Source organism: Manduca sexta, chromosome 23, assembly GCF_014839805.1.
Source record: "Manduca sexta isolate Smith_Timp_Sample1 chromosome 23, JHU_Msex_v1.0, whole genome shotgun sequence".
NCBI lineage: Eukaryota > Metazoa > Arthropoda > Insecta > Lepidoptera > Sphingidae > Manduca > Manduca sexta.
The window spans coordinates 5,519,237-5,535,339 of record NC_051137.1 but is presented as its reverse complement, the minus strand read 5'-3'; the positions used below and the strand labels follow the sequence as shown (position 1 = coordinate 5,535,339).

At 34.3% G+C, this 16,103-nt stretch overlaps 1 protein-coding gene, 1 long non-coding RNA gene and 1 other non-coding gene across 6 annotated transcripts in view; 2 read left to right on the top strand and 1 right to left on the bottom strand.

Moving 5' to 3' along the window:
- LOC115448269 (whirlin) overlaps window positions 1-16,103 on the top strand; it is a 72,947-nt gene that overhangs the window by 46,905 nt on the left and 9,939 nt on the right. For all 4 annotated transcript variants that reach the window (XM_037441699.1, XM_037441701.1, XM_037441700.1 and 1 more), the window contains one exon: window positions 6,968-7,069. In XM_037441699.1, the coding sequence (XP_037297596.1) occupies window positions 6,968-7,069 (102 nt within the window). The remainder of the gene's footprint in view (window positions 1-6,967; window positions 7,070-16,103) is intronic.
- Window positions 663-734, top strand: Trnap-cgg. Its single transcript has one exon. It is a non-coding gene; the product is annotated as a tRNA-Pro (tRNA).
- On the bottom strand, window positions 8,135-15,781 carry LOC115448289. The gene is made up of 2 exons (XR_003939091.2): window positions 15,623-15,781; window positions 8,135-9,214 (listed from the first exon to the last, which is right to left on the bottom strand). It is a non-coding gene; the product is annotated as an uncharacterized LOC115448289 (long non-coding RNA).

Sequence of the window (16,103 nt, the reverse complement as noted above, 5' to 3'; positions counted from 1 at the left end):
CTCTCTTTAGATAGTCACTAAGGGACACACCAACGAGACATCATGTGTCACTTTGATCTGCATTTTTTTCTCACCAATACTGAGCCTTCATACACTTGCGTATAAAATATGCAACCCAATACAACAGCTTTAGCGGGAGTGGCATCTCGGCACCATCACGTATGACTCTACTACACATTTCTTGCATGAGTTGAAAACGGCTAGCGACTAGAACTAATAACGCTAATGTTCATGGCCGTTATTTCCAGCATATTATCCTCGATGGGTAAATCTGGCAAAATTTTACATTTATATTTCATCTCGCAAAGTGGTGTGCGGGTAACATTGGCTATTTTGTTAAAGATCGGTAATAGCGGCCAATTAAAGCGTTTTATTCTGATCCTATTAGATTAGTATAGACTATAATCTTCTTATTGTTTGTATTTTCACATGTAATAGGTTTTTCTGATCAGTCATTAAAGTTACTTTTCTAATTATAATGCATATTTTGGCGACGTGAGAGTTTAAAATGTATATTATAGGTGTAAATATAATTGTATTCGGGACTCATATAAAATATGCTAGATTTATCTTATCTGTGTTATTATATTTTTTTTTCAGTAATTTATTATAGATGCGATGCGTATTGCGTTTAGTCTGCTATTTTAATTTACGTCCACAACGGCTCGTTGGTCTAGGGGTATGATTCTCGCTTCGGGTGCGAGAGGTCCCGGGTTCAAATCCCGGACGAGCCCAAATGGTATATTTTTATTTTTTTATTATCTCGATATAAAAATACTCTTTAACCTTAATGTTTTACGTACCAAAACTAGATAAGAGAATTAAAAAATATATTAAATATTTATAGTTAGGAAACAACAGCTCTAGTATGGACAGCCGCGATGTTGAATTCTAAAATCTATATTCTTACACGAGACTTGCTCTTATGATGCATTATTTACACGGAGATATTATTGTTTCCAATAATTGTACCCAATGATTGGTAGCTATATTCCTTTTTTAACCGACTTCATAAAAAGGAGGAGGTTATCAATTCGACATAAATGTTTTTTTTTATATCTATCATTAGACTCGTATGTACGTCAAACCGGGCGATAATTGCCATGTCATTACGCATGTTTAGACGAAGTTTACTAATTGCGTGCGGTTATTGCTAGCAAGTATTGATCTGTCTTAATGAGGTTTAATAAAAAATCTATTCCATACACTGGATTTCACATTATTTATTAATTAAATACAAAAAAAAAACAACGTTGCAAATAATACTATGTATGTAGTTTTGACGTATTTCGGATTTTGTTAGCGCTATCTCCTAGCTAATAATAAGTATTGTGTCTAATAAATCTATTAAACAATAAATAAGTGATTGAATTATTAAAAATAATGAAAAAAGAGATTTTCAAACTCATTAGTCACCGTAATTACTGACTCATAATATTATTACTATTAATTATTTTATCAACTTGTTTTTCCATAACACGAGCTCAAATCTATTTTCTACTTTAATTTTTAAATACACTGGTATTTCTATCCTTTGTTGGACTGTAGTTGACTGTTTAGAAGCAATACTTGTCATAATTTAGAAACCCACCAACCGATGTAATTGTACCATTTGCTAGATACTCTTAAAAATACTTTTTCGATACTATAAAATATATCATCCTAGTCCGCTAAAGTAATCCAGAAGTTTGGCTCGAGTAAATCTCTCGTTTTGGTGTTCTATAAAGATAAAGCTTATTCTTGAAGTAACAAACTTATTTTTCCTTAACGTTGTTTCGGCAAACAATTTGTTTTACGTAGAGCTAAGGTGTACAAAACAATAACTAAGTATATACGTACAAATAATTTATTGTTATTCGTATTTTGTAGGGAATATGGGACAGCGTTTTGTCATTGTTTTATGCTAGCATAGACAAACTGACAACAAAACATTGGTCTTACAGTAAAAAAAAATAATACAAAAAGGCACTCCCTTAATGGTAAATGACTGCATTCACATTAAGGGAGTGCGTGCTTTTTAGTTTTTTTTTGTTAGTAAACATTGGCAAGTCAGTGGTAAATCATTCGCCTTTGTGTCATTGCTATAAAATAATAAAAACTCGCATCGCTTTGATTATAGTAATATTCATTATGGATGGTTATATTTCATTTTCGGGTTTTGTCCGCGACTTTTCGTCAAGAATAGTATAGCATAAAATATTGCGTGGAAATAAATGTTCGTAAGTTATCAATTCAAATATCAAATTCAAAATATGCTATGTTTGAGAATTATGCATAGATTAAGGTTCAAGGCGAAAAAAAATATTAAATACTTTAGTAGGTTTTCATTTATGTTGGTACAATACACATCAGTCCTAAGAACTCTACAATGTTACAAGTAGGGATTAAGTGTCTGCCTCTAATTATGCACAACATGAAACCACTATTTTAATGACGTGCCACCTTTCTAGTAAAACACCATAATTATGCATAATTATAAATTAAAATACGTATATCATGGAACTGTTTAAAACTCTACCTCGACCGTTTACAAATAAAGCTGGTTGATAAAGTAAGAAACATTTTACCGCCAAGGCTTTATATGGTGCATACATAATCATTTTTAAAAACACAATTATCATTCATTTAAACTGCAGCTTGTTACATTTCACCTAAAAAACTAGGCTATTAAACAATAAAACATATTCAAATACAACATTTTCTCACGAAAACTATTAAATAGAAAAAATAATAACACCATAAAGTTCTAAATATATTGTACAGAAATTACTTATTTTTTTTGTAATCCGGGGAAATTTTGTATGCCAACCATATAATTATAATACAACCTGCAAATATGAATACCTTTTTTAACTAAATATAAAATACACAAACACGCCTTGTATGCCCAAAGGGCTAACATAGGCGTAACTAGTGCATCCACTTTCTGCCGTATGTATTCCGTCCCATAAATTGATAGGGGGCGAGCCAAACGTCATATCGGACACAAATTCCAGACTTCGGTCTGTCAATGACTAGAAAAACACAATATCCATATCAAATACATAATATTATATTATCATAAATACGAAAATTAAGATATTACATAAAATATATCCTAAACCATCTATTTAACAAAGAAGCTGTTTCTTGCGTGAATTATTCATTAACTGCTTGGTGTGAAGAAACAGCCTCTGCTAGTCAGAAATATAAACTAATGCATCTAAATAATTAATGCAGACTCTTAAGCCTTTGCTTTGTAGAATTTATAATATTATACTATTACATAGGATATTTTGGAGTAGAATATAAAGAAAATAAGTTTAAAAAAGTAGTATACCAGCTAAAAAAGTCAACATTATGTTTCCCGAACCATCGTGAATTCGAAGTCTTACCCGCAGGTTGCCTTGAATAATGAATATTCCTAAGGATCTGTGTGTTTCTATCAGATTCAATGTACCTTTATTCTAAGGTTATAACTTCGCTGGTAAATTTCATAAAGTTTTATTGATTGGGAGTAGCAGGAAAATAAAACAAACATAGATAATATTGTTTTGGACTACTCTACTGGTTTCTTTAATTCTTATATATATATATATATGTAAAGGAGCCTAAGTTTCGGTAGAATAATGTTATTCGTTTAAAACTTTTCTTAAACGAGTTATTCCATTTATTAAAAGCAGAAAACAAATAAACCAATATCAGCTTTTCAAACAGAAATGTAGCGAAGCCGTGGTGTACATAAAAGAGTACATTAATGGATGAAAGTTTAAGAGCAAAGAGTAAAATATACATTTTGCATTTGTGTGCCAGACAAAAGCATTCGCTGTGGTTTCATAACTATGATATAGCTTTATGTTAAATAATGCAATTAACAAAAACCCTCAGACTAATTAACATATAATTAGCCATCAAAATACTATTATAAATATAATCTTAATGTAGATTAGTGACAACTTTGTGTCTAGATGAGTCTTTTTGTTAATTTTACTTTACTTGATGGCATTTAATATACTAAGAACAATAGCGTTCATAAAGTAAAGCAACTCATTTTGATACGTTGATAAAGAATGATTTTTAACCGACCGAATTAGTGGCCATAATATAAAAATGTTTTGCTCTGTAATTTTTTTCTCTACGCCAAAACTTAAGGGATGAGATTGCGGAAACCAATATCAAACCATCGAAATTGAGCAAATTTAACATTTAACAATATTTCGTATTTACCTGCCTCTGGCGCGTCATAAAACCTCGTGAAGTTAAATAGGGGGTGTCAAACGGCTCGTAGATGGTACGGGCTACGTAGGGTGGGCGGTTAGAGGTAAAGCTACTGGCAGCTACCCGCCACTCGCTACGGTAGCACAGTCCACAGTCACACGGTAGTGCGCGGCGCGCCCGCCGGACGGCATGACGTCCCGCCGGCGGCGCCGCGTCGCCTTCCGCGACTACATGCCAGTCGAAGTGCGCACTATGTCCATGGTATCTACGATTCTATTAGCTAAAGTGATTGGAATTGTTTTAATTGGCTCGTAAAAACAGTTTTGTAACTTTGTTACAAGTTTCTTTTATTTAGGAAGTGATCTTAATTACTTCTGTAGAGTTTGTATTTTATTTTTGCCTAAAGCATTGGTTTTATTTATTCATTAAGTAATTTGTTTTTAAAATAATTTCGTCTGAATTGTACACGATGGGGCCATAAGAAGTATAAGTAATATCCGCCGTGCATCCCTGACCGGGACATTGTTTGAATATCGGGTTATTGTTTAACGGCCTGTCGCCGGCAGACAAGTGAAATTGCATGCACGATTACCCTAATTTTGGCAAGTCAGTAACGATTGCTTAATTGTGTTAATGAATCATTACATTTTATTGTTACTATTAAATCAGTGTTGTGTTTACGATTTAAGTCTGTGTTTTGAATAATTAGCGAGAAACAAAATAAAGTGTGTTATTAATGCTTTTAAATTATTGCCGTTAAAAATTGCAGTATTTGATGAAGTTATTCAAAAACACTATAATGTATTACTTCAAAAAATTTTGCAATTCATAAATGTCTTTGAATTAAAAAAAAAATTTAAGTGATTATTGAAGACATGTTATATACATTTAATATGATGTTGATGAAAATATCAATTTTTTGTTTGGTAGGTTTTACTGTGACATTTTTATTTTTAACTCGGAATGCTTTTATGTTTAAAGATAAGTGGATGCACGAGGCGATATAGTCATAACATTTGAGCATCTCCCTAACCAAGGACTTTAAAAGATAAACATCCTCCATTATTAAACCTTTGAAAAGAAAAAACTAATAAAAGAAAACGCTTTTTCATCGTATTTATTTGGCAAAATTAGAATTACAGCCCATTCCACCAATGTGGAATGTTTAATATTGAGTTACTTTCCTAAAAAGTTGTTTATTTTAATAAAAGTCTTAACACTGAGTGACGGATAATGAAATTAAAAAACATTTAATCCCGGCGTTTACATCCTATCCGACGCTTAGCTTGTTTGTAATAGGTTATTTCTTGCGTCAAGTTTTAATAGATTAATAATATGAAGTCAATAAATAACTGATCGCGTACCATTTTCGCGAGAGTTAATGAAATACCAGGGCTGAATATATTTTAAAAATGAAATGACTTCCATTCAAATTCGAAAACATAGCTGAAAAATGTTGATTTGTTGTACACCTGCCTACTATGAGATAGGGAAAAAGGCGATATGATATTTTATCAATTGCAACGCCTAGCCGCAGGTGGACAAACAAATACGCTTGATTTTTATTTGTGTTTACTTTTGTACACAAGTAGTTAATTTTAGCAGTAAGTTCGCTTTGTGTAAACAGCACATAGTAAATACTATTATCGAAATTCAATATTGTAACTACTAACATTAAGCTTTAATAAGTTTATAACACGCTAACATCAAAACGATCTTATAATTTGATAAATGTTTTTGGGGTCTAAACAAAACCTTTAATTTGTTTTCATGAAGGTTATTGTCCCCATTTTTTGCGTGATAATATAAAATAATAAACTTGTGGCAACAATTACAGACGAAAGCAAATATTAGCTTGATGTTAGTTATTGAATGAATACGTACATCAACTGTCCACAAGCTTAGGCACATAAGTGCACACTAACTTCGAGCTTTTAACTTAAAGTGTATTTAATATTTCAGCACGCTGATGTAGTTTATCCATACACGGTGCTCTCAACTTTATCGCTAGTGTTTAATCGGATTATTTAACAATTACTCAAAGTAGGACAGAATACAGTATTTAATTTAAGTTTGATGGTTCTTTAGGTATAATATAAACGTATAGAGTTTGGATTTCATAGTAGGTTGCACTTGAAAACAGCATTATAAGTTTCAATAAGGCTTTAAGCCAGCTCAATAAATGTCATAAGTTTTCAGAACGTAGTATTATTTACACATCAGAAAGTAAGCGACTAAGTTACCTTTGTGTTGGCGCTAGACGAAACTGTGCCAGCATGCAAAAATAGCGCGAAAAATCAATTGCATGGTCGAGACAGTCGCTGACACCTCACCCTGCAGTCTGTTCGCGATTCTACACTGTTCCACATCCCTGCGGTCCCAACATTTGTTTTATGGAATTTATTATAACTCTTTAGAATGTGTATGCAAGCTTTGGCGCATTAATCCGTTTAGATCGTTGTCTGCTTCGCCGTGACGGTAATGTTTTAAAACAGGTAAGTTTCGGAACGTTATATTTTTTGCATGTGGTATGCGATGCATGTTTTTGATAGAATCCTGTAGATAGTATGCCATGTTTTGAAATAGAGTATGAATTTCCGGAACAGAGTGAAAATTAATTTAACAATGCCAGCGTGATTGTTATTTGAAATTTATTAAAACACCCAATATTTGAACATATCTGAAATAAAATACTAAAAATTTGGTCAGATTTTCGATGATAAAGGTCGTATTTAGTGCCTAATAATTTAAGGACTGTGTATATGTGTAGGAATATGAAGACGAGGGTGGACGATCACGGCGGCACTCATCTCCGTGTAACTCCCGAGAGGGCAGCACCACTGCACTGCATACACAGCACTACGACGACTCGGTGAGTCGTTGTTCATTTGTTTCCACACTAGTATACACAGGATCGTAGCTGTCGACTGTCCGGAAACTGTGCGGCTATTTAGTATTCATTCCCAATACGTTATACTCGTATTGTTCTTTCCAATAGGTTTATTTATACAAGATGTTGACATCAAACAGAGGCAGGTATATAATGAAAGACTTTCGCCTGGATTCTGAATTTCATTTGTTTTATCGACTTAATAAGCTGCGAGTGTGAACAATCGGAGGATAGAATTAAATGATTTGCTTCACAAAGGAGAGTTTTCTGTAATATCGCCTCGATTGTCCGAATAATTCTTATGTAAATTAAGATTTAACATCATGTCTGAGAATGCAAAATAGATAAAATTAGATTATGTTGCGTGAGGCGTTTCTAACAGTTTATTAACTATAAAAATAGCATTCAATTAGTGCATAGCATGCAGTCGGGAAGTCCGCATCATGCAGTTTTACATAACACGTATCGCTAAAAATATCCACTCCACTTAGGCCTTAGTTGCCACAATGTTTCATCTGCAACTGAAGGATGAATCGTTCTGTTTCCTTTATAATACTAAAGATACTGGGCTTTGACGTCTGTAGTCTTTTGTTACAACTTATATTTAGGTAAAGAGAAATGGATAATTTATCTTATTTGGGCATTAACAAAACCTTTTTTATGGGTAACCTTCACGAATTATTTCTTTTATAGACGTGAACATATAGTTGGGTATAATTTTCTATGTATGGATAATATTAGGAAGATTTCCGCCCAAAACTCATTTGTAACTGAATAGCTTGGCTTAGTGCCAGCAGTCTGAACCAGCCATCTTCATCTCTCTGACGTTTGTAAGCTATATGAAATATAAGCTGTACACAATGAAACGCGAAGGTTTCAAGCATTTCGCTGGAATTAAGATCTAGATGTTATTATGATGGTAATTTCTATGCACGATATTTGTTTTATGCAAAAATTACCTATATTTAAATACGGATATAGTTTTGCGGTATTGGTGCTATAACATTATAAAAAGTCGAAGTAAAGGACAATGATAAAGAAAAACAATTAAAAACAATTAATATATTTAATCGTAACAGTATTTGATACTCGCAGAGATTCAACCTCCATTAATCTAACTTAATATCAGTCTAATATAATAAAACTAGTAGAAGCTAATAGCATTACATAATAGATTAAATCTAAATAACAATATACAGTCAGCTAATAAATTGCATAGCAAATTGAGTTAGTACAATAAAGGATTAATGGATGTCTCCTTGAACTGTCCTTTGGAAAAGCGTTATTTTACTTTGTAAAGAAAATAGTCAATGCTCTTATTGTAAATGATTACTAACTGTACATTGTTCGTCTACAATTAATACTGATGCTTATGTTGCATTGTTACTTACAATATAATTAAAATTCAGTAACAGGCTACAAACCGAACCTATGAATTTCACATAAAGGTATATTTTGAAATATTTCTCCTAATACACTGTTAAAGTGAAATTATTTATTTTAATCAAATCAATGCAATAAATAAAGGGATCATGTAAACTTTTACTGTGACAGAAATTAATTGAATGCCTCATTAGAAAATGTTATCGTGGTATATTTATATTATTCGCTGTTTATGAATTGTGGTTTTCGATACATTTTGTCAATTTACCGATTTTTTTTATTGTACTCTCTATATCATTTAGGCACTTCAAGTCTTGACTGTAATTGTTTCCATTCTGGCCTCTTTATCATAATCAAATTTTAACAATATTTTGGGCAATTTTGATGATCCAATAATACATTTACCTTCTTTACGTACTTGCCCTTTCAAAGTGCTCCATAATTGCAAACAAATTAAATATATACTAAAGAAGTGCACTGCGCGTGGGTTTCGTTATGCCGAGCGGCAACATAAAGTTAAATTAATCCTAGGTCCGCTGTGACAGGTCATAGTTTCTCTTGTAACGTCCTACGCAATTCTTCCGTGGCCTTTGTTAAGTCTTTGTCATGTCGTCGCGGCTTCCCACTTAGATCGCTGTCCTCTAAGTAATCTTTGGGCGGTTCAACCGGGTACTTGGTGGCGAACTTCGGCCGCGGAATTTTGACACGCTTTATATCGTCTAGCCAGCTTTCCATTGTTGTGTTCTGTAATGAAAAGAAGGTCTATTAAAATTATATTGTTAAATTGATTGGTTAACTATGTAGTAGATCAAGTCAACATAATTTTTGGGACCCTTATTCATTCCAAAATGTCTCTAAAGTATACATTTAACCTATTAGATAACGAACATTGCACGTTGATGATGGTTAACAAAATTTAAATACAATCCGTCTAATGGTTTGTGGACTAAAATACATTTGATGGATAAACAAGGTAAAATTTGAGAGTTTATAGTCACAACAGGCACTATAAAAACAACTTCGTATTTTTAATTTGTCTGTACATCTAAATGTCGTTGTGTTGTTTAATGTACCGAAGTGGCATTTCATGCAGCAATTATCACAATCATAATGTCACATGTCTACGCTTATCATGCTCATAGACAAAGAAATTTTTACATTTTGTACAAATTAAAATTTTATCTTGAATTTAGCAATATATCTACGCCTAACGCAATAACAGTAATAAGGAAACAATTCAATCGTATTTGACTGATTTGATTCTATCTTGTACACTCGTACAAAGAAAAAACAACGTGCACCACTTTAGTAAACATTGGTCAACAATTGAGCAAGCGATGGTCAGCTGTAATGGTGAAACCTTGCTGATAACAGTTTGGTAAATAAAAGCGGACTTCGAATGGCATACGTGGGCGCTAATGTCAGCATCTAAACAACATTTTAAAGTAAATAGACAAAAAATATACAATATAACAAGTTTGTGAATATGTTTTCTTCTTTTTTATATCAAGTTTTGCAAAGAATATTATTTCAATTCAGATTATAAAACCACGGTTTATCCTTGAGAAAAGTTTCTCGCTCGATGCACATCCGGTTCAACACGTTCGGTTGACAGTTATAAACAAAACTCACTTTCTAAATTTTGGGTTTATTGACACTACATTTACGGGTTCTTAAACGTCTATTTAGGGGTTAAATACATTATGAATCGAAATGTTATTCGACGCAAAATTAATTAATTCATAACTTTATATGATAAAGATGATTGAAAAAAAGAACAGTTTTAATAAATGGACATTAATAATAGTCAGATCGGGCACGCATCTTAAACGCAAACGGCGAGATATTTATTGCACGAATGGCTTTCTCCAGCGAAAGTGTTGCTAAATACGACGACGTTATTGTATCCGACGCTTTCGAACTTTTGTTGTTTGCTTCGTAATTAATAACCAGTGATTTATTTTCGCGCTCGCAATTAAATTTAAATGGGCTCCGTCAATATTTACGGAACGTAATTATGAATTTATATTTATAGCTCAGAATCTTGCTATAAAGTTCTGAGTTGGATAGAATAAAATAAGGCCGTCTTCAATACTGATAAAAAAAGTTAAGGCCTATTATTAATGCATTAACTATATTGCATTTACGTCTCACATGTCTTAAAGCTAGTGTCGTAATACCTGCGTCCGAGAAAGTGGGCCGTCTTTGTATCAAACACGGCAACTGCACTTAGTCCGGTGTGATTGGATTGGAATAGGCCAGAGCATTCGTGACTCAGAGTCGTGGGTGCGGCGAGCGGCCCGGACGACAACGGACATCTAAAGAGGTTTCCGAGAAACCTCGTGACTAATACAACTTACTACGGCAGAAGCTAAAAGTTACTCCCGCTATTGTTTCCACAAAACCTGAATGAGGTCACAAAACGATATCATCTACATGTATATACGCGCAGCGCTAATCTCATTTCCTAAAAAGGAGAAAAAATAACTCTGTCCGTGTTGCTACACCTACGGTTGTTATTTATCTTTAATAGGAATATTCCTTATATCGAATGATTTAAACTATTTATACCTATCAGTTTAAAATCAGATATGGTTATAAAGCCCTGTTTAAGTAGTTTTTAGCGGTAGATCTTACAGCGACTGCATGTCATTAATTTCTTGTTACCATTTAACGTACTATTATTTATGTTGATATTATGTAAAGATAACGTAATGTAAATGCTAATTCCAAGTAAATTGACGTTTCGCTCGAGAGGCGCACAGTTTTGCCGGAAGTGGGACGTCGCGTGCGCTCGCTCGCGGGTTTGTCGCTCGCCCGTTACCATTCTATGTACATATCAATAATGGAAAGTAAATAATATTGTGCGATATCGACTCCAATCTCCGCAATCGGTCAACAAATGACAATCTGAGTAAACTTTCAACAATGTTGTCATATGAAATGTGTTTACCGATTGCTTATGAACGTGATACTATAAATAGTCATTGCGGCTCCGCTGAACTATACTTTCTCTTTGCATAAACTGTTCTCATGGCGGCTGTTAAAGGTATTGATTCAACTGCATATTGAAAGATACTGAAATAATCGATCCGTTAAAATAACTACATGTTTATTTTAAGTTGAAAAGTAAGATTAAGATATTTCACTCATATAGAAAAGAATTTTTAAGTAACACAAACACTGTCAATGACTCGTTTTCCCAAAAAGACTATCCTTTAATGTAGAACTTGAATATAGTATTTATGATATTATTCACCATTATGATCTTGCAATTATGTGTGCTCTTATCAATTAATATATCATTGATCTAATTAAACCATGTTGCTTCCTATATTGAGATCCTCTGGTGCACACATCCTAGGTTAATATAATCAAAGCAAAAGGTATTATATAATGTCTCACCGACGCGAGGCCTTGCACTGCAAGCGCTGAGTGCAAGCGTCAAGTTTATTATGATAACTGACAATAGCATCAATTTATAAGGTGCAGCGACTGCAAATTATTGTTAAGAATGTAGACATAGAAAATAAAAAACCCAACAATAGCTAAAAAATTTAGAGTGTTACGTTTGATTCACATGACTATAACATTATGTCTGTAATTTACGTTATCGGTCATTTACGCTTTATTTACCATTACAGTATAATTAAAGCACCTTGTGTGGCCTAATCACATGCAGGAAACAGTCAAGCTGGGTCTCTACATAGGAAGGCGGGGATTATTTGACATGGCCCAATATTTCCTGCAATTACGTGCCTGTTTCCCGGTAAACCTGTCGCGCCACTTTCTACCGCACGTTACTTTGATCTTTAACACGCGCGTGATACTTTTGTTAACTGTTGTTATCACTGACGAAGATGTATTATTTACATACCGTTAGTTAATGAATACATAGGTGATGATACCGTATTTTCTATTTAAGAAGTTTTGCAAGTCTCTTATTTGCTTGTTCTTTGTCTGATATTTTTTTTTTGAATATTTAAAACGGAAGACCGATGGAACGTCAAGGAAATTAAATTACAGAATCTATTGAACACGTTAGAATGTCCGTTACAATACGAGACAATAGACTGTCAATACCGCTGTCCGTTGTTCGCAACAATAACTACGCAACATGGTCTTCCGACGGTTTCAGACAGAAGCCATAACTTGGTAGGTATGCATATATATTGCCCATTTTTAGCCCTCGCCAACTAGCTGTCAGGTGTTTGGTACAGTAAGATAGGGCTGGCGGGGTTTCTGACACCCAGTGAGCGGCCGCGTTGTTTGGCTAGCGGGACAGACGTCACGTGCGCAGCGAGCCTCGGGCACGAACGCTCTCCCACGCCACAACGCTAATTGCCATCTTTGTTTGCTGTACAAAACCTGCGCACGACTGTACATTTCACTACACTGGGTACTGTAACCCTTTGACTCGCTTCCTCGTTACATAGTGTGTGCACGAAAGAAGTTTAATAAACGAGAATGAATTCGCATTATACTCGTTGTACCGTTTTGTATATTAATAAACGGGTAATTAAATTTAAAGTTGATTCTTGTATAACTGTAAATATTGTCTCAATTGTATTGCGTTCATTGAACTTAAAAAAGTTTGATCACACCGCTACAGTGTAAAGAAAAAAGTTATCTCTTGGTAAAATTTGTAACCCATAATTACTGTTTTCAACCAGGTAATAAGGAAAAAGCCTAATAATTGCGAAATAATATCCTGTCACTGGTAGATTATCACTGGCAAAAATCAATGAAAAGATTCGATGCCATCAGTATTAGTTGTGAACAACTTTGAGTTTAGATCAGCAGTAATATTCGCGCAACAGCACTTCGCACGACGTACCTAAGCAATATGTAAGCTGACCCGACACCTTCCGCTCACACTTATCTATCTTAATAAAGGACCGTAGCGGGTTTAGTTACGTAAACACTTAATATTTATGCTATGTACTCAGTAATAGTAACCAGTGAACGACTGTATTCCAGGGGTAAGCAGAGTTTCAAATAGTACACCTACTTACCATTAATTATAATCATAAGAGCTTAGCTCATCATAATATACGGAACAAAAGATCCTGAAAATCTTCCGTGTTTTTCCAAATCGATAAATGCATATAAATTTTAGTTGCGTCACACAGAAATCCAACATTACGATTTCACAGTCAAAGACTGTAAGACTAACGAGGAATTATTCAAAACATTATGCACACGTATACGTCACGTAATAACATGCGTTGTCTATGTGTAGAAAACGTTACCGTGTAGTGTTATAATTTGTTGCGAACGCGTTTCGTACAATACATAATATGAGATTTACGTCGATAAAGCGAACGGTTCTTTCTCAAGGGCCGGCTATCAGTCCATCTTGCCGTCATACTGTATAAGGAAAGTGTGTTGTAACATTAACCCCTTTGCAAGCTCACCGGCTCCGGCTTCGTGATCTTGGAGATGTTTCTCGTGTAGCGCTTTGCCTATGTACCTATTCTAGTTGGTGATGCTCGCGATTCCGTCCGTGAGAAATATCTTTCCCGAAATGAAAGTCACACTGTGTTTCAACATAAAAAGTAGCCGTCGTGTTATCTATGTGGTAAATTTTATCCAAATCCGTAAGTGGTTTCTAGGTTTACTTCTAATAAATTTTCGTATCCTCAATATTAGTAGGATAAAATATTACTAAAAATATTAAAATATAATAATAATTTATATGTATAATAGTAAAGCAATAAAAGATACGACACATACTTAGTAGTACATACAGTTAAATTACTTTCATATGTAAAGACTGCTCGAGTTGCAACAATGAATTATTTAAAATTACGTACATTAAATTAAGTAATTACACGAAATCGTTGCAATCACAGTGAATAATACCTTGACCAAATTAAAAATGTCACAGCATTCAAACTAGACAAGTGGTTTTGTAAGAATAAATACACGCAATGTCGTAATACTCAAACGTACTTACAAAATAAACCCGAGATCAAAGGACGCAGTATCGAAAAAGAGTTCGCACCGGCCACATTTGAGGTATTATATTTCACAATATTAGCCACACGTATTGGTTACTTCAATCCAAACCCAATATCCGATATTAGCGGGTGGGATCAGATATCGCTAGTTCGGTACACCAGTGAGGCCGAAACTATCTAATAGTTTATCTGCCATTCCATTCGTAGAAAGCGTGTCATGGATCTTCGTTGTCTGTTGCAGGTGTATAAAAAGTGCATAATTTACAATCATACAATGACCAGTAGACATCTCTTGAAGGCTGTTCGTGCTGAGTTATGTCCTTGTTGCATCCAAACGAGCCAGTCAAGCGCGGCGCGATTATTCATTTACCGCACAACTACATATGTCATTTGTTATGTACGCAAATAAACACATATGTACGCACTACTCAGATACAAACAACTGGGAATACGAGACACAAACCTATGCAATATACGTACGACCCACAAACAAAAATATATATTATTTTTAGTTCAAATAAACACCTGTGCGACCCAATTTGTAAATTGACATATCCATGTATATTAACATGGTAATTTAGCACGTGTAGTGCACGCGTAATGTTAGTCGTAAATGCTTTAGAATCTAGTGGAGTGAGGTCTAGATTTTAAATCCTACTCCTGATAATTAGGTTAGATACATACAGAAATGAAAGTTACGGCTTATGTTTTCGTCGCGGCACATGATACACGGTTAAAGTCCATTTTTAGTCCGTGTTCCAGAAAATACCGGCCCATCGAACCTCGACATGTATTGATGGATGCACTCTGAATAAAAAATCGTGTAAATTAAGTTTATGAATCAAAATTATAAGTCAATCGTATTAATTCAAAAGAAAAAGGTAATTTAAAGAAGCGTATTCTGATATTTTAAAATCATGTCCCTGTGGTACTATAATTCCTTATAACTACAACTTTTATTGCTATTTAAACCTAAATAGGCCGCCATTAAAAAGGTAATAAAATCTTACCATAAAAGTAAATTGCGTATAAGTTCCCTCACATGTTTTGTGCGTGCATAATGACCGAAAACAAAAGCTGACCACAATTGTTTTTTGTAATATCTCAAGAGACATCGCCGATTACAATACAGGGAAAGTATTACTAAAACTTAACGACGCACTGACCTCCATAAAAAGATTTAACTTACCTGTCACGGTTATCCTGGTAACAACGTGAGTTCACCTTCTATTTGTAAACAAGCTTGGAATTATAATTCAGCGACACATGCACACGTGTTGGCGCTCAAAGCGAGACTGGCTGGCGGGGAAGGCAGCGAACGCTTGGATCAACTGCGCCAGTGTGCGAATCGAGTTCACTTGACACTCCACTAGCTGCGCAAGCGACTGGCGTGGCTGACAATACACCAGCTAGCAGAACCAAACTGCGGCCACCCAGAGAGTCAACATTACATACCCCGACAGCACTGATTGACAGTGTCAACATAAAAAGATACTTTATCAAGCAATCTGCAATAACAGAATTCTTGAAATTTGAAACGATATAATTTTAAAATAGTTAAGCGTGACTACACTAACTAAAACAATTGGTGAGCCGGTTTGTGTCAACTTGACCGAGCGTTCAATTCGCGTGATTACTTTTTGCAGTATAACCGGTAATGCACAAAATTG